The sequence below is a fragment of the Periophthalmus magnuspinnatus genome, chromosome 22 (assembly GCF_009829125.3).
Source record: "Periophthalmus magnuspinnatus isolate fPerMag1 chromosome 22, fPerMag1.2.pri, whole genome shotgun sequence".
Taxonomy (NCBI): domain Eukaryota; kingdom Metazoa; phylum Chordata; class Actinopteri; order Gobiiformes; family Gobiidae; genus Periophthalmus; species Periophthalmus magnuspinnatus.
The window spans coordinates 14066358-14093128 of NC_047147.1; the positions used below are offsets into that span (position 1 = coordinate 14066358).

Here is a 26771-nt window from a genome sequence, read left to right on the forward strand (position 1 = left end):
TTCTAAAATTCTTATTACTTTTTTGTGACCTAAATGTTGATTACCAGCCAAGTTTGACATCAATTACAAAAAGTACTATATACAACTTAGCATCTTTCTCTGCTTTAAACTCAGTCATCATGGGTGTAATGCAAAGAGTGAATGAACTTTGAGACCATAAACATTTAATATAAATCATTATTTTAGTCTTTACAGTTTCCAATAGAACTGAAATCCCCCACAGTCTAGCCAGGTGGGGCAAGCCTCCACTTGAGAAAGCAGCAGGGAATGCGCAAACCAAAGATAACTCGTATCATGTTTCAAAATGCTTATGGGATATTGAAAGCAAAATATGATTAAGAGCTATACAATGTAGTAGGGTTAAAGGTTTAAAATGATCTGAAAATCCCAAGCGAACTTTCATTGACAAATAACTTAATAGTATTTTCAAACAAATATATTCTATTTGGAAGACGTCATAATTGTGTAAAGTGAATGTACAGCCATGCCATATTTACAAATGAGTAACTTAAAGCCTAATTTTGAATAATTGTAGTAACAGTTACCAAAAGGTACAGTATTACTCAGCAGGACATCTTTTGTACAATCATTGTCTGACACTAGATGGCAATACATATCCATCTGTTACATAGATAAAGCTCAAAATCCTCTTTACAAATACAATTACATGCAGATTACGCATCCTACACCATTAGCAAGAGTCTGAGTGATTTTATATAATGCTTTAACTGAAACATGTTGTATATTGTATTGTTCCTTTTACAGGTTTAGACCCAGTTATTGTCCTTCAACAGTCCCTGCGGTCCCATTTGGTTTCTTTGTGTGATCTGTAATGAAAGAAAAGAAACATGATTATTATATGTTACTTTGTTTAAAGTGCATCCGGCAGGTTTTATTTTTTTCGAATTACTTGTATTATGAGGCGGTACCAGTTCTACACCAGTTTATGAAAAAAGGTTAAAATTACAGAAAAGTTTTGCGAGTGTGAGCTCTAAAAATAATCTTAACACACAAAATTCCATCCAAAATGTGAAAAATAACAATTTATAGAATGGACAAGCTTTGGCACTTATTTATCAGTATGTTTGTGAGGTAACAGTTATAGATCAACTCTATTCATGACACATTCACATCTGCTGTCCATGCCCATCCAAGAAGTCTAATTATAAACACCAAAATTGTCAAAGTAGGTAAGATTAGCAAAACCTTTTAATACAATCATGATAACTACTTTTTGGTGAATTGTGTAGAGTAAGAATACACTCATTTACCATCAGTAACTACTTTAACTACTTTCTTACCTCTAATAGCATCCTGTCCTGTGGTGTCCCCACTCTCTGCTTCTTTGGTTTTTGTTTTGGGTTTTTTTGCTACAGGTGGAGGCAATTTGAATTCTTTCTTCGCCAACTGTTCCTCACTTGCCTTTGTTACCTCTGTTTTTTTTTCCACCTTGACCTCTGACCTTGTGTCAATCACCACCCTCTTGTTGCTTTTGGAGAAGATAAAGCTGGCTGTGCTGGTGGGAGACTTACGGACATCAAAACCTGGTGGTGAGTGGATGCTAAGCCGCGCTGATGGACCGTTATGCGACCGCGCTGCCGTCCTTAAGCGTATGGCCTCTTGAAGATTCATAGAGGGAGCGATAGTGGTAGGAGACTTGGGGGTGGTTATTGTTGTGTGCGGGGCTTTGAGGTGGGTTGGTGATGTGGCTACTGTTGCAGGTGGAGAAGGTGGAGAGCTGATGATGAGGGATTTCCTGATGGGTTTCTGTGGAGCGTCAGTTGTGGTAGATTGAATTTGGGGGGCCATTTCTTGTTCCTGTGTTATTGTGACTTCAGATTCTGGTTCGTCTTGTGCTTTTGGAGAATCCAGGTTACCACTGACTGTATGGTTAGCGTTTTCAGACAGTTCCTCATTAATGGAGGCAGAGGCTAGTTCTTTGTTTTGTTCTGCAGCATCTGAAGAAGGTTCTTGTTTAGGAGCCTCTTCTATTGGAGGAGAAGGGACTAAAGTGGTGTCAGCATCTTTTGGAGAAGTGGTGGTATCAGTGGTTGAAAGTTCAAGTTCATTTGGTTCTTTTGAGGGTAAAGTGCCAGATGTCGGCCACTCTATGGGAGGAGGAGGTGGAATGCTCTGTGGTGGAGTGAGGATACTCTTCCATGGGGGTGAAATGGAATCATTTTCAGCAAGAATAGTTTCCCCTGAAAGTTTAATCTGCATTTGTGAAGCAGGTTCATCTGGTACTGAATTTTCAGGGCTCTCTTCCACTTCTGTGGTAGAGGTTACTTCAATAACTAATTGAGACGAGTTTTCTGTAACTTGGAGATCGCCTGTTTCAAGAACTACAATCTCAGGTGAAGGGGCCTCTTTTTGTGATGGAGGCCTTTCCTCAGGTGGGGATGAAGTGACCTCTTGTGGTGCCAACACTATTTTAATTGGAGGGGGTGATTCTTTAGGTGCTGGGGTGGGCTCTTCTTTGGGTGCTTCGGGCTCATCTGTAATTACTTCTGAAGGTTGAGGAGACAAGTTTTCTTGTGGTTCTTCTATTGAGGGTTGAGCAGACACATCTTCTGGTTGGATGGACACTTCAGGTTTTGGGTGGAGTTCTACTGGAGGCTGAGAGACCACGATCTGTACAGGAGTAGACACTTCTTCAGATGGAGGGACAGAAACTTCAGGAGGGGTGATAGTAACCTCTATTGGTGGTGGAGGGGTTTCTTTGGTTGGAGTTGGAGAAGCTACATCTTTGGGTGAGGGCTTGGAGACTGTCTGAGGGGGTAGAGGAATGTCTGCTGGTGGTAAGATGGAAACCTCGGTGATTATTTCTGAAACTGTCATATTTGTGACAGTAGATTGTGGCAAGGCTTGTTTTGGTTCAACGGTTATGTCCGTTAAGGTTGAAGATGGGAGATCAGCCATTATGGAATGTATCATAACCACCTCTTTAGAAGGAGAGGGTGGGATCAAATCAGGTGGAGGAGGAACATCTGAATTTGATGGCGCTATTGTGGATGGTGCTTCGATGATAATTGAAGGGGGGACTTTCACTAACAGCTCCTGAGGTGGGGGAGAGGTGCCCTCTGGGGGTAGAAGAATGGCTGAAAGTTTAGGAGCTAGTGGAGGGGATTCAGCCGGTGTTTCTTTGGGAGAGTGAGGTGATTGTTTAGAGATGGTATATTGCTTGATTTCTTTTGCACGTGAAGTTGTTTTTGGTGATGGAGGAGAAATTTCTTTTGAATCCGATGAAAACATTTGGCCTTTTTCAGAGAATGCAAATGTCTTTGTTGGCGGCAGTGGTGCTGTGTAAGAAGGCGGAGGAGGGATATTTAGAGGTGGAGCCTTGTTGCCCTGTAATGAAGTGGACATATTTGATGCACTATGAACAGGCTTGTCTGGAGGCATCAGCACCGGGAGGACTATTTCAACTTCAGTAACGTCTGGAGGGGGTGGCATAGGTAACTCTGTTTCATCGGGACTGCCCGGGCCTGCCTGTGACACTGGTGGGGGCGGGGGGGGCCAGGACGATTCAGGGGAGGTGACATGTTGTACTGATACGATAGTTGTGACCCCTGCAGTCTGTTTGGTGGGGAGCTGAGGAGAAATGTGTGCTAATGAAATGGATGGATTTTTGGTATTCTGTGTACTGCTTTTATGTTCTTCTGCTATGGCTGCGAGCCTCCGTCCGTCTCTTTCTACTGTTCTAACTAATATGTCATTCAATATCGCACTTACTTGTACTTTTCCATGGTCTTTCGCATCTACATTTGTCTGCATCAGTCTTTCACTCTTTTCTACATTCACGGATCTTTCTTGACTTACACGAACCTTCTTGGACTCTACGTTACTACTTTTCTGCTCCTCAAATGAACTCCTCACAGCTCCGTCTGCACATGTGGAGGGAGGTTGCCTGTATGGTCTCTTGTCTTTTGGGTTTTTCTTCACAATGGCATACGTATTTTCAGGTGAAGGTGGTCCCAGCAACAGCTCAATACTGCGAGGGCTGTGGGACCATACCTCAGGAGGAGGGGGAGGAGGGGCATGTACTTTTGGATGTGGGGGGATATTGAAGAGTTCTCTTAAAGCCTTTACTGAGGGCTTCTCATTGACAGTGATGACAGAGGTATTACTGGTTTTACTGACCTCTGGCTGAGTAACTACAGATGGGGATACCTCTGCAGCTGTGGATGCAGGGAATAACTTGTGCAGTTTAGCTAGCAGCCCCTTTTTGTGTTTTGGAGACGAGTTGTTGGGTGACATGGGATCCTGACTGGAGTAGCCACTGGATGGAGAGATTATTTTACTATGATTGTTAGAGAGACTTGCTTCTTTCTTTTCATTTGAAGTATCCATAGCAACATTATTGTTAGTGGAATACACATTCTGCTGGGACTTTGGGGGACTTGGCGTTTTGGAGCCAGTGGATTCATCCAGTGAACTGGTGTCAGCATTGTATCCAGGACTGTCTATTTTTTTCATACATCCCTCACTTGTTTGGTTTGGTATAATCTTAACATCTGCCAGATCACGAGAGCGCCTCTTCATTTTATTGTGGAGAGAATTAGAGCGACTTGGAGGTGGAGGAGCTCTTTTAGGCTTCATGACAGAGAGACTGCGTATAAATGCTCCATCTTTGTTTGGTTGATCGCCCTTAATCATTCTACCATTAGATGGACTCTTTGATGCATCACTCACTTTGTTTTGTATTTTAGATGCCTCTTTGTCTTCTCTCTGTCGTGGGGTGCTGCTACTTGAAATAGTGGAGGAATCAGACACTAAAGTGTCTGAGTCTGAGTTACTCCAGCAGGAGCTGTCTGACAGGTGAAAGTGCATCTGTCGAGAGGCGGAGGTCATGGTGGAGCCTCTGGAGGAGGTGCTCCGGGCTGTGGACGCTCTGGATGAAGCACGGGATGAGGGTGGGCTGGACAGCATCAAACTTCTCTTGCTGACAGTTCGGACACTGTTGCGGCTACTCCCGCGACTTATTTCTACAACCTCAATAGAGGGTGGGAGCACTGCATTAGGAATAATTTTGGACAGATATGCAGCCTGCGGTGACATGGACATGACAGGGCTGGGGGGTCCTGGTTGAGCACTGCCTGCAGTAGTCAGTCCCGGGACAGCCAGAGACCAGGGCCTGTCCCCTCCAGATGACACTGGGCCCACACGCTGCAACAGTGACATGTCGTCCACATGAGCGGGTCCTCGGAGCTGCTCCTCTTGAACGCTGCTCAGAGGAGGAATGACCTCTGTGTTGTTTGTCTCTGTTGGTGAGTGCACAGCCAGCTGTGGTCCATCAGATTGCCCATTTATAAACTCCTCCTCCAGCCCTGGACTTACTGTCCACTCAGTTCTGTCCAGTCCTGGAGAAAGAGAAACATTATCACTATGAATGTTAGACCCATTATTCCATTAGTTTTCTATGTCTAAATATACATACCAAATTCTCTTTGAAGATGTTGAGGGATACTCCCTATAGTCCTTCTGTGTCTTCTCCTCGTCCGGCCTTTGTCAGACTTTTTCCCAGAGTTCAGTGGTCTGAAGGTTGATGCTGGTAAACAATCAATCACTTTAATAAAATTGGCAAGCACAGATAAGTCTATAATACTGGTAAATATAAATTGTAACTTGTAAATATAAATAAATATGTATGACGTTCTAAGTAGTAAAGGCACCTTTCATCGATCTACCTGTTGTACCATAATAGATCACTAGATGGAGCTCTCAGTCTCCACTTGCTCTCAGTCTTCCACAGGCTTACCTTGGCGCGTGAGTCCAGAGCGTGAGGATCTTGAGGACACAGAGGACTGCACTGAGACCATGGAGGATGTGTCAGGGAGGGTGCTGTCTGTGGTGAAGCCTCCTCCATCCACTTCTGCTCGAGCTGATACTGTCGACTAGAGAAGCAACACTCAGCTTTGTGTTTCTATCTAAGGAAAAAGCTTGTGAATGTTATATTACTTACAATTGTGCTTTCGTTGTCATGATACTCCGGCCCAAGAATTCGCTCTGAGAGTTGAGGGAAAAAAGAAAAATACTTTATATATAAATGTTACTGTTGGACAGTTGTGGAACATATAGTTGAGTTGAGAAATAATATGGCAGTTGCCCAGATTCATTACCTTCTTGCTGCATCAGTTTGAGTCCTTCCAGTGCCTCACTGTGAAGGTTCTCCAGGTACTTTGACCTGCTAGCCTCAATGAACACATTCTCTGGGAGGACAAGGGGGGCTGGGGTCTCATCATCATCTCGCTTTGGGACAGCTTGAATCAGAGAGAGAGAGGGATCAGTCTGGATCATGCCTGTGTTACAGTAACAGTAAAGTGACCATATGGACACAGCAAGAGCAATAAGGTGTTTGTCACTGCAAAGTAATGCTGATTAGTACATATGGGGCGCGGGAATTAGACATGGCAAGAGCATTTATATTTTACCACTGAAAAGACCAAATAGAAATAATAATAAAAAAAAAGAATGTTGCCCAGGCAAAATGCACAATAATGCATGCACAAACATATCAAGTCAAAATTAAAAGTAAAAAATAACAGTTACTCAGCAGAGAGGGGATTATCATATGTGAGGCAAGTTCACGCCTCCAGGACAGAGAGCTGCTTAGACACTTTTATGTAATAGTGACAGATGCCAGATTTAGCCACCTTGTGCTTACTTCTGTCACTCTGTCAGTAAAACCAGGCTGGAATTAGCCTTGACCGGCTCGTGCATGGCACTGCACATTAGCTTTAATCATTGTCTCGTCTGTAACACTATTTCCTCTGGCATTTAACAGAAATTAAGCTGCAGAACCTTCTTAAAAGCATGTTACGGTTTTAACATTTATTGTTTTAGCTTATTTTACTATTGGTCATCTGTTATTATATTACTGATGACATGTCTATAGGTTTCATATTGGTTATGGACTTGGGTCAACTGTGGTAATTTTATAGAAATAACACTTGATTTGACTTCTAACCATACTGGTGTCTGTAAAATAACACCTTTTCACAAAACATAAATCAAAATTGACAATGTCATAGTAGCAGACATCCCCAACTGAGATAGAAGTTTATAGTCTGCTTACAACACTTTAATGGCTTTGTTGCCTGCAGAGAGGTGTGCCTGAGCCTGTTCCTGTTCTTAAACATCTCAACAATATACACAAGAGCAATTAGGCTGAGTCATAAACCAATTATGTTTCGCTGTCTGATAAAAGATATACTATTGTATAGAGCCGCTTCCACTCACCTTTTTTCTTGAAAACTGTTGGGAAGCAGTAAATATTACTGGTGTGGTCACACTGGGGACTAGTCACAAGAAGAACCATAACTTCTCCAGTGTTAAGTTAGAATATCCAAAGTGAAGCTACATCCAAAATCGGCCATGAAAAGCAGCTGAAGTCTGTAGTTTTCCTTATATGAGGATGCCTGTGCTCCTTGTTTGTCCTGAGGCTGTTTGTCCATGCAGTTCTTATGAGCCAATAGACAATCAGAGCTCAGACTCTAATCCCAACTACAGCCTAATTCCTGGCCTCCTCCCTTTGCCATCCCTCATCCTGTCAGCGATGAGAGGGATGCCCAACATCCCACTGTTGCTCCCCATCTGCAGGGCACCCTCGCCTCTGATTGGTCAGTAAGGTCAAAGATCATAAATGTAAACACGTGGAGGGGGGAGAAAGCCCAGTGAAGGGATTTGGGAGGTGGTTCTACATATTATAAAGATTAAAATGAGAGAGTCATCAAAACAAATGCATTAAAATGACAAACACGGTAGGGTATTTGTTTTTCTCCTTTTTTCTGCCACTACTTTTACTTAGTGGCTATTAGTCTAGACTTTTGCCACAAGGGGGAGTAGGTGAAGTGAAGTGCAGAAAAAAAAAAAAAAGATTAAAAACATGTTTTAAAAGAGCCCTCCTCAGCACATGGGCCCTCATGTGAAAATGTGCTCTGTTGTTACCAACAGTGAATTTTAACAAACTATGAGGAATACAGAGGAAAGAAGGCAGTACTTAATCACAGACTGCCCTCGAGTGATGAGTGTTGTTGTGATCAAAGCCATGATCAACCACCATTAAAACGCTGATGCTGAGCAAAACCGCTTTGTCAAAGGAAAGAAACCACCTGCAAAGTTTCTACATCCTGGTACATGAAGTGGAATGCATGACATCTGAGAAAATGGAAAACAGCCGTAATTGTGCGATCACAGAGAATGACTCACACAAAAGAGGAAAAAAGTTGATTACATGAACTGTCAGAGACTGAAAATCAATCACTATTTCAGAGTCCAGAGCTAATGTAAAGTTTGGGCCTATATATACAGAGAAATGTGATATGCAGGTGACAGGTCATGTTGGTTTGGGAAAACACTTATCCTGTTACCATGTTAGTTCAGACTCGACTCTGGGGCGTGTCACTTGATAAACAGCTTGTATTATTAGAGCTCCTGACATCAGAGCCGATTCCATATTAATCACAAACATCCTGAATACACCATCTGTCTCTACTGGATTATGTGTCAATTGTTTGTTTGGTTTATTTTATTTTTAACTACATTAAATTTAAATTATAGAATTTATTTTTGTACAGGTACTATTGTTTACAAAGGTTTTTATATCGAATGGCTGGGTTTCAGATGACGTCACAACATTATAAAGGTATATAATATTTATTGGAGCTGGACAGGTACAATTGTTATTGTTATTGAATTTGTTCCATCGTAAGTTCAAGGGCTGAGTCAGGTTCAAATCTATTATGAATTTACCATTGAATATTTCTTTGAATATTTCAAATAAAAATACCATGTACCAAACAATCGGGCAATCTGGCTCTCGGCCGCAACTGGGAGTATGACATCATCACATTCAATCATCTGAAAACTACCAATAAGACCCCTTGGAGACTAAATATTAATTTACGATGAACACAAATGACTAGTGGCTAAACAATATAGTTCCTAAATACATTGTTCATCAGATGACATAATTTACATTTACTCATAATACTTTATATTTTAAGACTTTAAGATTTTAAGTGTTTCTACTAATCGGAATTACAAATAATTACAATTAATTAAGAACTTTAATTTTGTAACTTGAATTGTGCAATTTTTTTTGTTGAAAAAACCCCACACAGACAGCAGATGTGCTGCTGCCCTGATGAACGTGTACCCACAAGCTGGTAACAGAGAATGCCAGGCCTAGTGTCAAGTGCACCTATCCTATTCCTTTTGTATACCCTTACTTTTCTAAATAAAAAAAACCCCAAAAAACATGTTAATTAGCACGATCCTTACATTTTCTTGACTATAGTAAGCGCTCCACTGGTTAAAAATGTTGAGCTAAGCAGTGACCAAGCACTGATTCACCACCATACCTCTGCCACCAACTGCGTCTACGAAAACCTTAAAGTCAACTGACCTGCTGAACGAGCACTCAGTGAAAATGCTGGCATCATCCGCATCATGTTGTTTATCTGCAGACTAACAAACTGCAGCTTCTCCTTTCACACAAAAGGAGGACTGGTATTCAGTCCAAAACTCAGACTTTTCCCTCTGGTTTGGTCCATGAGAATCAAAGGCTCTCACACACCTCCAGTCCCTGCCCTGACTTGCCTCCTGTCTCTTGTTTTGCAGTGCTAGGCAGACAGCCATGCACAGACATTTAGCTGAGGAGCTGAGGACTGCCAGGTGCTTAAGCCTCTCTAATCAGCACCAACCCAACTGGAAGTGTGATGACAATAGGCTAAAAGTCAAGTTTGTGCAATCATAATACAGCCAGGTCCAGCTTGTACTTTTTGCACTTTAAATGAATTAAATATTAACATGATTGGAAAAGCGTGCCGTGACAAGGCCAGGTAACAGATACACCTGAATCATGTGACTTCCATGACCACACACATTATGGATCACATTACTCCAATAATATACCACCAATGTGAGCGCTCTTACTTCACAGCTATAAGGGCCCTGTTAGTGTTACCATAGATCAAATACACAAAATCCTGTTAGTGATGTCAAATATTTAGACCTGCTAGTGCCTGTTTATTGTAAGCACAACTCTGTTACAGTTTTCATGCAATGTGCTGACACAATAAATAAAGCACGCAACAAATTTGATGTTTCCACTTACAAAAGGTGAATCACTATGTAAGCCCAGATCAAAATGTCAAAACACATGTCATGCACTTAGCGCATTTATACTGCTCTTAAGGAGGAACTTCTACAGGTTCACATTCAATTGCAATTGGTTTAATCTGCCATTCACTCTTTATCAGAGGTTGCGGAAAAGTAGAGATCAGAAAAGCATTGGATCACAGTATTTCACAGTATCACATCTCAAGTCAATTTTATAATGTCGTATCATCCATCGCTACGTTTGTTTATTATGTTTTCACACTATTGATCTCCACAACACCAACTCCACCTTATGACATATGAATAGAAACTGAACTTAAGCGTTGCCAGTCCAAAAAAAAGCAATGAGTAACTTTCTCACAGTGCCTTGCCAACATCTTAGCCACAATTTTCCATTTGCGACAAGAGTAGGCCCGTCACGACTAATACTATATCGACTTATCGTTAAATATATGAAAAGTGGAACAATAGTTTTTGGGGTCAGTATTTATCGTGTGTATTTTTTCTTTACATTGCTGGAAGATTTTTGGTTATATGATAAGATTTAAGCTGTAAAAGGTTGAATTAATAACGTCTATGACTCATTACAGATGCAAACTGTGTGCTTAAGTGTTTCATTCTGCTGTTTATTTATTGCAGCTTGTGTTTTTTTTTTTAAACAACAGAATAGTTTTTGTGGCTTAAATCTGTTCTTGGGGTTTTGTGTCAGTCATATAAATTAGCTTCAGTATTATTTATTGCTTGTATTTACTCCGGCAATATAATGCACTTAAAAATGTGTTATCATGACATGCTTCGACAAGAGTAAAAATGATTGGCACAAACTCACTGTACCATATAAGATACTATATAAGAAAGTGTGTGAACTTTTGTTCTTGGATGTCCCTCGATCGGTAACCCTAACACCACATAGGAGAAGAAAGGCAGTTGAATGAAATTGGAGTGGATATGATTCAGATGGGACTAGAGGGCAAACTGGCACATAGTGTAAATAGGAATTCTTTTTTACTATTCTCTCTGACCTAAATCTGATCCGTACCTTCTCTTGGGTGTGGTGACGCCTCCACTATTAAACTGAAATCCCAGTAAGAGCCCTATGATTACGAGCATGTATTTGTGAGTGTGTTTACTATATACAGATAGAGAAATACTCTGCTGGTAAGTTCCCACAGTGTCAGCGTTGAATCTTAGCCACATGCATAGAGTACATGTTTGTAAGCCCAGGCTTGTTTTCACTTGCCGCTCTTTCTTTTAGGTCAAATATTGCTCAAATGCGTTGGCCAAACTTGTAAAGAAATGCTTGAGTTGTGCAGCTTGTTAAGAACAGAATGAAGCAACACAAAATTCAAAAACAACTGAACTGAAATTGAATTGAAACTTTACCAGGCTCTTTTCAAAAACCTGTTCGCCTACCCTTCATTGTTACAGTGTCATCGTCTACAAAGAAACAGGGCCTTCAAGTCATCAAAAAAAAACCCAAAAAAAACAAAACTATCTCGACTCATAGGGCTGTGCAATTAATCACATTTTAATTGAGACTGTGATTTCGTCATTTCTAATTGTCAGTAATATGCTTGGATAATTGTAATGGAAAAGCCTACATCCAATCAGTAAAAGCATGTGATCTGAAGAAATAAAACAGAAAATCATGATGGATCAATCATTATATTTTTTTGTCATATTGCCTAGCCCTAGTCTGCTCATGACCATAACTTACACGTCCAATTATCTAACACAAATCAGGTAACACAATATAGGAGTAGAATTCAGCTATCAATAATAAATGAATGTTCTCACACACACTGTTCATTCTTTTCTTTTTTTTGTTTTTGTTTAAATAAATCATTGCTGGCAAATACAACACACACACACACAACGTCCTATTTCTACAACAAACCACCTTTATGAAACTGAGGAATGTGAGGAATCTCAAAGGGAGTGCCAGGGCAAACAGGTGACCTTCTGAGTGTACAACAAGAGTGGACATCCTCATCTTCCCCACTTCACTACAAAGGTCCTTAAACTGCACAATAAGACTGCATACATGTTAATAGGGAAAGCTGGACATATTGACTTGTTCACGTATTTCAATCAGGATTTATTATTCATTTTACTAACCAGAGATTGAATAAGAAGAAACAAAAGAAAGAAAAATAACAGTGGTTTGTGCTAGACATGGCTAAATCGATATCTTAAAAAGTCCAGGGGTTCAGTGTCTATCTCTGTTGACTTGTTACTGTTTGTTTACAGCATCCATATTAGAGCAAAGGTTTGAAAAAACAAAAATAAATACATAGACACTAACAGATACTTGACTTAATATTGAACCTAGCACTTATTTAAACAGGTATTGCTACAGAAAAAGCATTGCATAAGTAGGACCTGAAAATTTTTCAAATAGTCTCGATCCTCACAGTCTTTAATACAGTTTAAGACTAGACTGAAAACTCACCTCTTCTCCCTGGCATTTAATTCTAGCTAGGCAGGATATCTTGGTGTTTTATTGGTATTTTTATTGTTTTATTGTTCTTTGCCTATGTATCGTGTTATCCGTACATTTGCCTTTGTCGACTTTTTAAGTGAAATAGCTCAAGTTGTCCTTAAAGTTTTAAATATTTTTTTAAACCCTATACTGAAATATAGTATTTAGCCATTTCCTTAATATCAAATCAGAATTAGGAATTGTTGGCAACACTAACGCTGACATATGACTAATATCAACAGGAAACTGATGAATGATGAAGTGTCTCTTATGTTTTAATAGAGTCGTTACCCCAAGTAGATATGGCATTTCCTCACGAAGATTATATTTTATGTGTTTCTTTAAACCCCTGAGTTTCAGTATGAGGACGAACAGAGGAAGAAGAGTGTGCAGGGAAAACAAAAGAGGTCTTTGTTCCCACCTGTAACTGTTCTGGCACAGCTCTTAATGAACTGGCACTGTGCCAGTGATACATTTAGAGTAGTGGAGTGGGCAGCACAGTCGTCAACACATCATCAACATTTACACACATGCACGTGTGTAAAGGGGTAGTGTAGGGTTCACTATTTGTGTTGTATATCGACGTATCGCTCAATATATGAAAGCTGGAACTATATTTTTTTTAGATCAATACTGTGTGCGAGTTTTCATTGCAGTATAGTGGGTATATTTTTTGTTATTTTTTTGAAGTACCATTAGATTTGATTTGTAGAGACTGGAAATAAATAACCTCTTTGAGTGATTATTATAGACACTAACTAGTACTAGTGTTTTATTCTAGCTCTTGAATAAACTGCTGCTTTAAGGTAATTTTGTCAGTTTCAATATTATCATTTACAGTGATATTTTTATGCAGTAGTATAAAATGTGTTATTGTGACAGACCTGTGTGTTGGCTGTGGCAACAATCTACATAACTTATTTTGACATACTGTTCCAAAGAGCTTGTTGTACCGTAGCACAACACAAACGATGTATTGATTTCAAGTGAAAAGAAGAGAATGGATAAGTGCAACCACAAAAGAACAACACAGTATGGCAGTATTAATAGTAGTAACAGTGGTTGTGGTGCAACATATTTGTAACCATAACCACCTAGTAATTATTTTGTTTTATAATTACCTTGTTGCCTTTTGTTTCATAACCATTTTGCTTAGCAACCACTGTTTATCCCACTGAGTACATTAGTTTATGTAAGTTTACATATCACATTTTTTTCCCCTTTAGGACTCTTCCTAGACAACAGACAAAACAGCTATCAGCAGATACCTCCATCCCAGATTAGATAAAGCAGACAGGAAATGAAAGCAGTCTCATGGATATTTGCAATGTGTCTTTGTGCAACAATCCATGACCATAATAGAGTTTATTAGACACATGTTTACACAACTTCCTTTGAATGTCACAATTCACCTCTTTACCTACAGAATCCTACATGTTCATACATTAGCAGTGTTTGTATAAATCACAGACTACATAACCCCACAATGACTGCAAATTTGTCTAACCATAACCAAGAGATGTTTATCAGTGTTTTATTTAGACTATGTGGGCCAATGTGGGAATCCCCTCAACTCTCCCTACTCCACCAGGAACAATAAATGAGAGTAAAAAAAAGAATTAGGCAAACTGTTCCCTGTCTCTAAAGCAACAAGCTAAAACTGTACAAGTCAGAAAAGATAGTCTTAACAAAACACTGTATTGATGTTCATGCTTACTGTTCTGACAGGATCCCTCAAGGCTACAGCAGCTTACCGTAAAAGTAGACAATAAGTGTCACTCAACTATGAAAGAGTACTGCATGACATATATTTGTGCATTAAGTGCAAGCCCAAACAAGAAGTACACTAGCAAGGATAATCAATGGCTAGTGAATCAGCATCTTTGGAGTTAGGACCTGGACGTATGAGCACACAAGTCCTGTGCTCAGATCTCTGCACTGGCTCCCTGTGGCTCATAGACCTCTTTAAAGCAGCTCTGTTTGTACAAGTCTCTCCATGGCCTAGCACTACAGTACATCTCTGACAAGTTAGCGATGTATGAACCATCTTGGACTCAGACCACCTGAACTTGGGCACTCAGCCTTTCAGTATTTCTTTTTCTCTAAAGCACTTTGATTTACTTGGTGTACTTGTTCTCTACTAATAAATATTCACTCTGTGCCCACCCAAGTGTATAGCAGCTTGTTCTGCCTGTTACTTCAACAGACCAGGTAAGTGAGGTGACGGTATCAGGGTCTAACAGAGATTTTTTTCACAGCAAACAAAGCAAGGTGAAGGTTGGAAAGCAACTAGGAAGTAGTTCTGAGCAAACATCCCAGCAGTGAGCAAACACACATGCCTGGGGCCAAGGAGCAGGATCTTCTGCTGGTTCCCACCACTCAATCTCAACAGTTTCTCATTTTAGTTTCTCATGTTACTTTATGGGTTTCAGAATGTATTAGAATTAATGGTCTGTATTACATAAGAAAGCTTTAGATCTTTTGCTGTATTTGATTTTAAAATAACTCTTGTATAGATTAAGGGATTTAAGATACGTATCCAATACATATTCTTACACCCTATACATTCAAAAGGTGTTTAGGCTTGCCTGTGTTGGTTTTGTTGTTCTCGTAGCATGAAAACTCAAAGTCTATTGATGGGCCAAAGAACAACTTTCAGGTCAATATTGGTCCATCTATTTGGTCATGTCAAAATGGTGAAGATAAACCCCTTTTACATGTTTTATGCAATCCACTTTTGTGATATAACATATAGATGTGTTAGTTACTATTTTGATAACAGATAATTTGTTAACCCTTACCATGACTGTTGCTTTGCTGATGTCCCTGCTTTCCCGACTTCTGTGCTCCCTTGGGTGTACCCTGGTAACCAGCAGGGTGTAAGTCCAGGGCCAGGTCAAAAGCAGGTCCAAGCCCTGGATTTTGAGCTTTATCCCCCAAGTTCTTATTCTTTTTCCCCTTGAGCCAGCCCAGAGCCCGGCCGATGGAGCGACTGCGCTGCTGCTTACGGCCCTTTTTACTGTGCTTCTCCTGGGTGAAGATGTCCACCACATCCTGCGGAAGGAGGTCGCCGTATCCCAAAGAGTCACGGTTTGACATGACGAGCCTCACTGGAGTTATGCCCTAAACAGTGACAGAAGAAAACACAGATGGTGACTATTAGGAATAAAAAATTTTTTTGCATGTTTTATATTAGATCAAGGGCTGTAATTAACGCTTATTTTAGCTTTTTCTTTTTGATTAATTAACTAGTCAAACAATTATTTCTTTCATATATTTGCTTTTTTTTTTTTGACACTTTGATTTAATAATCGACAAAACAAGAGACCAAACATGTTTCAATTTAAATATATTATAACATAAACTGTGTTATGTGCCTTCCAGAGATAATTATCTATTAATAGTCCTTGTGCTTTTACTGTGCAGCTTTTGCATGTAGAGGCTCCATTTAGAGCTAGACCACAGTGAACAATGATGGATTGTTCCAGCCTAACAGGTTTCAGGCCTCCACATGTGAAGTTTTTTTGCACTGAAAACAAACTTAAGTCTTTCAGGATTTCAAATCTTCTTTTCTGTTGTTTGTTGCTGTTGTGGAAATGTTTAGTTATGCCCGTAATGATAGGACAAGCAGCTTAAGCCATACACACTGTAGTTATGAGTGTATTCTTTTCAAAGTCATACTCAGACATTCAAGACGCTGCAGTGGACCCCCTCCTGTCTCTAAAACCAAACTTCTGGGTCCTGCAAAGAAAAGCGCTGGCACCGCTCCCTTCATTCCATAACAGAGAGTCATAATTCACAAAGCCGCACCCGTAGGCTCATGCACTCTTACACACGGCCTCCACAGCAAAGTAAGAACAGACACTCGCCAGTGTACAACCCGTTCCATCCGTGCTATTCATTCATCTCTCTCATACTCCTTGTGTTGAAGGCTTTTCCTGTCTTCACAATGAGATCATCTTCTTCATGTGTTCACCTTGTTGAACCATTTCCCAGCCATGCTCCTGGGGATCTTTAGCTTCTACCAGCTGTGTGCTTTATTAGATACTGTGAACTCTGCATTACAGGAGCGGAATAGATAATTTAAGTCTCAGCTTGTGAGCAGACAGGGTAAAGCGATAAGATTATGGCTAAGAGGGAAAAAGTGCCATTCCCAATAACTTCAGACTAGTCACTTTGATCTGCTATCACCTGGGGCTGCCTGATTTTGGTTAAAAAACTAAAAAGTAATAAGATTGCAATTATATTAGCAATGTATGTTTAAAAAGTAAGATTTTGTTCAGATTGCACATTTTAACAGTTGAGTGAAGACTAAAATATACACTAAAAATCCAGTGCATTTCAAACCATGATTGTAGAGGTCTAAACTATAGGTACAATAGGTATAAAAAGATATTGTTCTTTGCAGGGGACATTCTGTTATTAAATAATTTCAGCCTTTGTGATTTGAGAATTGCACCAACTCAAATTGCGCTTTTGATTAGAACAGTTTTAACAGTTCATAGGTGCCTCATTATGGTCAGGTTTTTCTGCCAAACAAGCAAAATACAAATAATGTAATATAAAAGAATGCATGTTTACCTTAGTTTTGGGTGTGATAATAATAATAATAATAATAATAATAATAATAATAATAATAATAATAATAATAATAATAATAATAATAATAATAATAATAATAATAATAATAATAATAATAATAATAATAAACAGCCTTTTTGTTCCTTGGCCACTTCAGAATGATATTAGTATTGAATAAATGTGTGTTCTGGATACCAGGCAAACATTATTGTGTTATTAATTCACTGATACTTTGCTACGCTCATTTTATGCTCCAGTGTAATTTCGTGGTTATGTTTGACATTGTTGATAACTTACTGTATGTTCCCACACCTGAAGCCATACATGCCTTAGGGCTGGCTGATGGAAATGTCTTACCCAATGGCACAACACAGATATGAATAGGCCAGCACAAAATTTATTTGAACATACTTTCTCCTCAATGTACCGCATAACACACAACTACATTTACTACAACATAACTTATAATACTTGTTTTAACTTTCATTGGTTTGTATTTAGAGAAGCAACCATATAGAAAAACAAACAATGCACACCTTATAGAAAGTAAACAAATTATAAGAAATAAGAAAAAGAACTATTACAATATTATATCAATATACTTCACTTATTACGTAGTACTATATGAAAGGTATGTTCCACTACTTCTTTCGCACCGTAATAAACTTGAAAACACTCTCCCCACAGCAGGCAGGCAGTACCACCTACTTTAGAGCATGAATCAAGTTTATTTTGAGTCTGGCTTTACAAGAAAGGGAGGTTTCCCTAAAGCTCATGTCCAAAGTATGTGGGTCTGCATGGGGCAAGTTTATCAGGTCCCACACAATGCCTCTTTAGTTTACACAGGCTGGTAGTAAAGCACTTCAGACTACCTTAATGCAGAACATGTTGACATGAAGTTGAACCTTTTATAGGGAGTATGTTTTAGTGAAAGGAAACAAGTGAAGAGCATCCATCTTCTTCTCATAGAAGCACTAGGCCTCTCCCTGGACTAAGTGCTGTTTCTCCTGCTCCAAATTACAGTTATTTGAACATGAGTAACATCCATGCATGTGCAGAGACCGCAGCCACCACTAATCAGACGCCTCTCGAGAGCAAGGGGGGCGGGCTCTTCATCACACGGTCAGGGACACCAGACCACCCACTACACTGTGACCGTCACACAGAGGCGACCCATAACAGCGTCGCCATGGTTACGCACAACCTTCAATTTAAACTCAAGACAAACAAAAGTAATGGATATGACGCATAAAGCAAACTAGTCTCAATAAATCTTGTGGGCTTTGAGTTCAAGTCTGGAGGAATTTCTCACTTTACTTTGAAAAACACAGAATGAACACAGATAGTTATTGTTAAAATGACTCATTCTGTTCCTATGAGCTACATTTTGAGACCATATTGACAAAAAATATGACCTATCTAGATTTGTTTATTATTATTATTATTATTATTATTATTATTATTATTATTATTATTTCTGATGGATTTCCATTATTATTATATATTATGTTATGGAAATCCATCAGAAATGTGCCCAAATGTGCCTTATCTTATAAAAACATTAATGGACAGTGTACCTGACAACAAAAGTGCAGAAATATCATATCATATATAAAATTCTGTGAGAGATTACAGTGCAGTTTTGTTTTGTAAAAATGTTTTAATTGTTGCATATAAAAAACAACAGCTGCAGTATATTATCTCATTTTGATATTTTTCTCACATTCTCTGCATGCTCATTTATCAAAGTTGGCAACTGGTGACCTTAAAATCAAGCTTTTTCTTCTTTATTATGATTAGGTATGGACTTGCTGTGACCGACTGGATTATTTACATTTAGAGGTTTTTGATGTTTTGTTCTGTGGTCCTGGAGCAGGCCTGCTGACCACCTTCTCATCTGCTCTGATACGTTAATGCAACACTTCAATCCAACTACTTAGAGAGCTGACATCTTGATTACAAGGCACTTTTATTGTCTCTGCAATTACTTAATCCCCCTAAACACCCCTCCCATTAACTCAATCAGAAACAATGGAGTCAGAAAAGCAGCATGATGTAAACAGTCTTAACACTCAGATGAAATAGCCTACATAAACACATACTTCAGGCCCCCCGACACAAACAAACATATCAACGGAAAGTTAAAATGTAAAGTATGATTTTTTGTTTTGTTTTGTGTAGAGACTTTTTTTTGTCTTTTTTTTTTTTTTTTTTTTTTTGTGGTTTTCATATCCTAGAACTGTCAGCCAGAGCGGGCATATGTTCCAACATGCTGTTTACTTATCCTTGACAAAAGACATCAATTGCTTTCACATTGGACGGGACACGGAGGAGTCGGAGTGTAGCAAACCTCACCGCCATGTCAACAGCTGCTGCACTAAATGATTATTTGACAATGACAATGGTGTGTTCACATATGACTGCGGGTCACCCGAGTTTATACAAACTAAAACATTATAATATGCAGCTAAATGTAAAAATTATTTAATCAAAAAGTCAAACGTTCTAGATATGTTTCTCTCTCTCTTGGGGGGAGACAACAAAATTATCCCAAAGTGCTGACATCTGTCTAGCCTGAAGCACAGTGCATATAGTTAACTAGTAAGCCAAAGTTCAAATCCAGGATAAGATGCTGTTTTTCCTGTAGACTTAGAAGTGAATTTATTTGACAAGCTGCTGTAGAAACTGGTAAAGCCAAGTCTTGTTACATTTACAACAAAACCGAACAGAAAGACTCAATCTGGGGAAACTCTTCAAACACAAGTACAGGTGCAGTGGTGATCTAGAGGCTGAAAAGTCCACTTTGTTGGAGTCAAGGCTGAGAGGGAGCGGCAGTGGCACAGACTCCCACCTTTGTTTGAATTAGTACTGATTCACTTTAACCAAGAGGTTATCGACATCAACACTTCAGTCCTCTGCCTACTTTTCATAGCAATACATCTGACAGATTAACTAGGGGATTCACACATTCATAGTTTGGGCTGGAACTATTTTAATGACTCTAACTGTAACCAAGCAGAGTGCTGAGAAAACTGTTGTTACTGATGGCACCTGGCTGCAGGCATGAATCTGGGCGTTGGCGTCTTATTTAGGAATTATCAAACAAAAGGAAAGCGCGGCACTGTCAAGAACACACTTAAATAACCTTGGCTGGGCTGGACTCAAAACTGCCATACTGTACAAGCTGTGAACAGTTTTACCAGAAAGTAGTCAGTTGAGTACAAAGTAAACATTTTAAGTATATCAGGTAATTGACTCTGTGGCAAAAATACAAGATTTAAAGGGGGGCACGGCAAGTAACTACCCTTAGATCTTACTAAACTTAATTCTGTCTTATATTTATAGGACATTTTATACAAAAACAGTAATACAATACACAGGAATTCTCTTTATCCAGGTTTGACAGGAGAAATTGATATCCAAATGTCTACATGCCAAACAAATACCATTTCAAAAAGGGGAAAAATACAAAATTATGTCTGGGGTGGTCTAAACTTCCACCATTATGTTCTATACTCATAACAATAAGAACATTTGGAAGACAATCACAAACAGACATTTTGTGGTTCTTTTGTTTGGTAGCATAGTGGAAAGGGTTTAGGAAAAAGACTGTAACAGGAGTGATATAAATAAACAGGGCCTGACTACAATAAGACAATAATGACAACTTGAAACAGCAGAGTGTGTGTTGGTGCAGGGATCCATACTTTGGCTTATGTACGTAGGTGTGTTACGGTTCCACTGTAGCCATGCAGTGGCTTGTCTGCTGAGAATGCCGAGTGCATTCCTGAGCGATTGATAATTACCGACCGAGGGACTCTTCTCCCTAAAATTTGCTTTCACCCCTTTCCAGCTCTCCGCCCCTCATGCCCCTCCTCCTCCTGTTCTTTCTCCCCTCTGCCCACCACCATAACTCCATCCCAAGTACAGTGGCCCAGGACAGGATCACAAATAATAGCAAACACATGAGAGATATTTGGAGATAAGATTACAGTGAAACGCTGTGTGTGCAATGACTGACAGTATTGTTCCCAGTACATTTCAGAGAAGTTGTCGCTATCGTTTTTAGCAGTGAGGAAACAGCACATGGTTTAGGTTACACAATGTTTGGACAGCAATGTACATATTTGCAGTTCAAAATCCATTTTGTGGGAATGCAGCAAAAACTAATCTCTGGCTGCTTTCTTCAAGACAATCACACTTTGAAACATTTGATATAAATATATGCTTCTTAAAAGTGCAAAGTCAGAAAAGCAATATGGGAGCCATGTGTTATTGAGGTAGGAATATATCAAGACATTTGTTACTGCAGTTGTAGTTTTTTGAGAATTAGAACTGGCATAACCTATATATTGTATAAGATGAAAATAGTCATAAAAATAAGGGAACAAAGTTATTCAGCTTTGTGGTAAATTTGACTTCCATTCACTTTTTGTCAAACTTCAGTCAAGACATTTACAAACACGTTTAAGTACTTTTCTAATGCCATAATGTACCGGGGCAAACACAAAATATTGAATCATTATTTTCAATACCACCTGTTTACCCTTGTTAATTGTAAGCCCACATTGATATATCACCCTAGACACAACCCACTTTGAGGTCCCTTCCCACAAGTTGAGAACCAATGATAGAACAGAGTCTATTTTGATGTCATTGAGAGGAAAGTGACAGAACTATCTTTCCTTCATTTTTGTTGGATGTTTTTTGCCCATAACAGACCATAACACAGTAAAGAAAACTATAATTTTGCTGGCTGTATCCACATGTGGCTGCCAGCAGACACACAGGCGAATCTCTGCTAAGTGTGGTGTTTGCTTTGCCTCAAGGGTTACCAAGGGTCTCCTGTCTGGACCGAGGCGGTATTGAAGGAGCTGAATCCCCCCCCCCAGGACACTAGGTCAGTAGCACGTCAGATAGAAAGAAAAAGACATTCATGGCAAAGGCAAACACAGCTGGACACAAAAAGTTTAAAAATACTTTCTGGAAATATTTTTAGTGCAAAACAAGGAACTAGACTAAAAGTCACATGGAGAAAACATTATTGTCACACACAATAGTAAAGTCGTCTCTGACAACTTCTTTTAAATATCCCCAATCCCCAAATGAAATGTATTAAGTAAATGTATTAAGCTATACAATAAGAGTATATAAGAGTAAAATAAGAGTATACAGTGATATTTCTGCACATTTGTGATCAACATTATCATTATTAACATTTGTCCCAGTAGAATACTTCCAACTATTTTTTTTAATATTGTAACCTACACTTAAATTTGTTGTTAAAGAAAAATTGAACCAAAACTTTATAAACATATGACAACAGATTTAGGAAACATCCACCACTCCTTATATGACAAATCCTTGGATGAACTCTTAAAAATTTGGAACCAAAACAAGTTTCCAAAACAGGCTGCTCTTTGATCGAGCCCCTTCAGCTATTAATCAAGTTTTCCCAGACGAGGTGATAAGAATGCTGTGACGTCTTCATCATAATCTCATCTTTTTGACTGACTGTGACAACAACAGAGAGGGGTTTCCTCATACTGTTTGCATGTGCGACAACTAAGCATCACTCACTCAACTTTCTCATACTTAACCTTGTATGATAGTTGCTACATGTTCATTACACATCTTGCTCAATTGTCCCTTCAGGCACAAATATCTCTCTTACTTGGCCAGATCAACATTTCAGAATTTCCCAGTGTTTTAGACCACCTACCACCTACTAAGCCTACCTCGTGTCATCCACTGCATCATGATCTCAGAAGGTAATTCGGCCTGTGCTGTTGCTTACATAACACCTGAGATCTCCAAGGGTAACAAGCCCTGGCAAGGAAGGACTGGTGAAGACTTAGGAGCACCAGTATGAGACACACCCTTACTAAACAAATGGCTTCTCCTACCACAGGATACAAGAGGTGAGACAGCAGTAAACAGCATTAAACTCACTGGAAACTTTGACAGTCCAAAAACTTTGGATTTTGATAAGAGTCAGGTGCAAAGTTCAGGATAGGCAAACAGACATAGAGGTGCACAGGATATGGATATGTCCCTTAGATAATTTGACATGGACTAAAACATATGAAAACAAGTGTCACTATATGTGCTGTCAAGGAATCAGGTTCATGGGTCAGTGAGGCAACCACAATAGTGTTCATTGTCATAAAGCTGAAAGAAGGACTATAAGGTCTTGAATTACCTGTGCTTAGGATCCCTCAAGGCCTTGCTAAGCAAATCTCCCACACCTAATTTTCCATGCATGCTAAGACTACCCAGCAATTTATAAAAGGTGACATTTAATCAAACAAATTAATATGATGTCAAATGGGTCACTTATTGGCATGATAAGAAGTAAAGAAGTTATTAATTTAGTATGTTATTGAATTTCCATTTTTGTTTAATCCTTAGTGTCAAATGAAAGATGTTGCAATCCAGAACACACTGGACATTTCTTCATGTCTCTTTTGTTCAGGCTACATATAAGAAAAAGCAACAAAATTTACCTATAAAGAGATTCCTGGTCCAAATGGCTCGTCTTACCCCCTCTCCATCTGAATTTGTGTCAGTCTACCGTCTCTCCAAAACTTTTCACTTTCCAAACTTCTTCAGGTGAATCATTTCCGTGAAGAGCGCTAATGGGAAGCGGACCCGTGTTTGAGCGCAGACAAACTACTGCCACAGCTTCCGTGTGGAGACTGGAGTCACACGGGGCTGGATTATGGGCTGGATGTGAACTGTTCCTTCGCCCTGAGCGCCTATAGTTCGAGTGCGCACGCTGGTGGGACGCAGAGTGAGCGCTATGCACTGCTGCTGCTGCGGTGAAGGCGCGTATCCCACCTGGAGGAGGACAGCTGAGCGCAGCCGAGCGCAGGTGAGAGCAGGCGGCCAGGGCTGTGGGGACATCTAGTGGTGTGACACTGCAACAGCAACTACTTGGTGAATACTTATTTTTGGAAATTGTTGCATCCAATAGCTTTAATTCAGGTTTGTATTCTGTCGTAGTAGTCCTCACGCTTATTCAGGGCAAAATATGAATAGTACGATTTATTTATTAACTCGAACTTATTTTGCAACACTCTGTATCTTCTAAAATGACTCTGAAGGTCACCAGCTAATTCAAATAAGGTTGTATAGTGATTTCTACTCTATCCTGTAGTCTGACTATTCTGTAAGACTGAATAGAAGACTTAGACTAGGCTACTTCAGAATAATTACATTAGTCACATTTAGCCTGCCTATAATTTGAAAGGGAGATATAATCCTATGTTTCTTTAGATCTGGCCTATAGCTTCAAATTGCCTTATGTCAGCAATATTGGCTTTATGTCCTGAAATGGAATCTCAGAGAAGTAGAAAAGTGTTATTTGGCCAGTAGCTACTGAAATTAAAAAATATATATACATATATATATAAATACATACATAGCTTAATAAAATCCCTTTGTATACAGGCACTAAGTTATTGAGGGAAACTTAACTAAACTTCACTGAATTTAAGTACAACGGCACATAAATTAGTTATTACTTTTCCAACATTCACACTTTCCAGTAAAGTGTTTTAAACGAGTGTAAATATAGCCATGTTGTGGAGCAGGCATGTAGGCCAGTCTAGGCTCTGCTGCTGACACAGTTAATGCCCCCATGTGGGAGGTATCAAAAGTCATCCTCTAAATCCAGATATAGTGTTTCCCAAGAGCTTCCAGTGTTATTAATAACAAAGTGTGCCTCTGTTTTCTTCTAGACGACTTGTCTTTAGCCTGAGAAAGTGGATTGCTCACACATCTCAGGACATCTCAGGTATGTTTTAAAGTTGTTGTATGTTGAGTGTTAAATTGTTAGTAATTCAGGAGGTAGTTTAAATTGTTCTATACATTAGTTAATTTAAGGAGGGTTTTTTTGGTACTTTAAAAAAATATTATTTACAGTATTTTTTCCTATAGTCTTATCATGGAACATATGGAGGATCTACCAAATAGGAATAGTCTCGACACTTGCAATCCATATGAGGAATTTAGTGCAAATATTTCATGCACTCCTCAAGATCAAGGCACTCATCAAATCTCAATCCAGACTGACAGCACAGACTTGGACAAAGTGGGAGAGATGTTTGAACGCTGCATTGAAGAAGTGTTTCATCTGGAGATGCACAGAGACCGTCTCATAGAGGAGTTTGCCCAGCTGCAGGAGCCCATGCTGGGAGGAGTGAGACACCTGAGAGGCCGTCTTCTGGAAGCTCAGCGGCTGCTCACACTGGCTCAGCTGGATTACATCTCTGTCTATGAGGAAGTGCAGCAGCTTAAAAGGAAACTATTCTCCACAGCACGAGACAGCATCCAGAGCCAAGTGACACTGGCCACACGTCAGTTTGAAGTAGCCCAGTCTGATGTGACACAGGTAGTGTGTATAGTTATATGTATAGTTACTATTTTCATTTTAAAGCATCATGCAATATTATGGGTGTTTAATAATTTTCTATTCCTTTGTCAACTCAGTAACATAAGAAAACTCTTTATGATATTCAATAATGGAATTAATGAATTGCAGATCTTTAAATCTTATTGTGAATTAATCATTTCAGTACGGTACTACTTAATATGTAAGAATTTTGAATAAGTGATTTTCTCTTGAAGGTTTGCAATTCACTGCCCATTATGAACACTCATCTTGTGACTGCAATTAGTGACTAGACAAACTTGCTTCTTTCAACAGGAGGAGCTTAAAGCCACTATTCAGACTCTAACAGAGGAAAAGGCTGAGCTTGAGAAAGCTCACAAAGAGCAGGTGGACCACCTGCATAGCCAGAAGGCTAAGCCCAGGTCCCGCACTATGAGCGACAGTGTGAGCCTGTGTCGCCAGGCCTCTCAGCGGCTGCAGCGCAGACTCAGTGGCAGTATCAAGTCCTTGGAGAGCTGGTACGAGCCCCGCCTAGTGGCTTTGCTCCGGAGGAGGCAGATTGGAGAGGATGCTCTGAAGAGAACCAGGGAGCAGAGCACAGACCTGAAGGCTCAGCTGGGGCCCCTCAGGGAGCAGTTCCAGAGACTAGAGACACAGAGGACTAAGTTGGAGAAAAGGAAAGCATTGATCGAGACAGACAGGGAACAAAATTTCAAACAACACAAGGTATGGAGACCATAGCTTGTACAATAAATTTATGGGAAAGACAGGCACTAATTTAGTGTGTGAATTAATCCAGTTTGATGAGCTTTAAGAACATGTCTCATAACAGGAGAAAGTGGAGAAACTGACGAGTGAATTAAATGACCTTGAAGCAGAGTTTGAAACTCAAAAAGCATCCAAGAGCATTCTAGAAAATCTCAAGGAGGGCTTGTTAAGGGAGCTAACTTTTCTCAGGTAATTTACTGCATACATGTCTGTTGGTAAGTTTAAAAAATTTTCATATTCTGTGTTTTTTTTTGTTTTTTTTCCAGAGGCAGTGACGAAGCAACTGAAGAACATCAATTATATGGTGCATTATAGCACATTTCTTATAGGGCAATTTATATAGCAACAACCAAACCAAAGATTCATCTTCTGATTTAGTGAGTTAAAAAAAACTTTTTTTTTTAATCGTTTGTGCAATATTTT

General features: G+C 39.4%; 2 protein-coding genes across 3 annotated transcripts; one reads left to right on the forward strand and one right to left on the reverse strand.

Moving 5' to 3' along the window:
* Positions 1-423: 423 nt before the first annotated feature.
* si:dkey-157l19.2 (uncharacterized protein KIAA1522 homolog) lies at positions 424-24009 on the reverse strand. Of its 2 annotated transcripts, XM_033987892.2 has the most exons (8): positions 23692-24009; positions 15406-15727; positions 6120-6260; positions 5963-6006; positions 5759-5894; positions 5438-5548; positions 1302-5360; positions 424-827 (listed from the first exon to the last, which is right to left on the reverse strand). In XM_033987892.2, exons 2-8 carry the CDS (start codon positions 15701-15703, stop codon positions 778-780), a joined length of 4839 nt encoding a protein of 1612 aa, XP_033843783.1. In that variant the 5' UTR covers positions 15704-15727; positions 23692-24009; the 3' UTR covers positions 424-777. The 2 variants fall into 2 exon arrangements, with proteins under 2 accessions (XP_033843783.1, XP_033843786.1); XM_033987895.2 differs by lacking the exons at positions 15406-15727; positions 23692-24009 and adding an exon at positions 9407-9668.
* Positions 24007-26680, forward strand: LOC117390932 (syncoilin-like). Its single transcript, XM_033988738.2, has 6 exons — positions 24007-24059; positions 24928-24983; positions 25127-25580; positions 25896-26306; positions 26413-26537; positions 26615-26680. The coding sequence occupies exons 3-6, from the start codon at positions 25134-25136 to the stop codon at positions 26661-26663; spliced, it is 1032 nt and encodes a 343-aa protein (XP_033844629.1). The 5' UTR covers positions 24007-24059; positions 24928-24983; positions 25127-25133; the 3' UTR covers positions 26664-26680.
* The last annotated feature ends 91 nt before the right edge of the window (positions 26681-26771 follow it).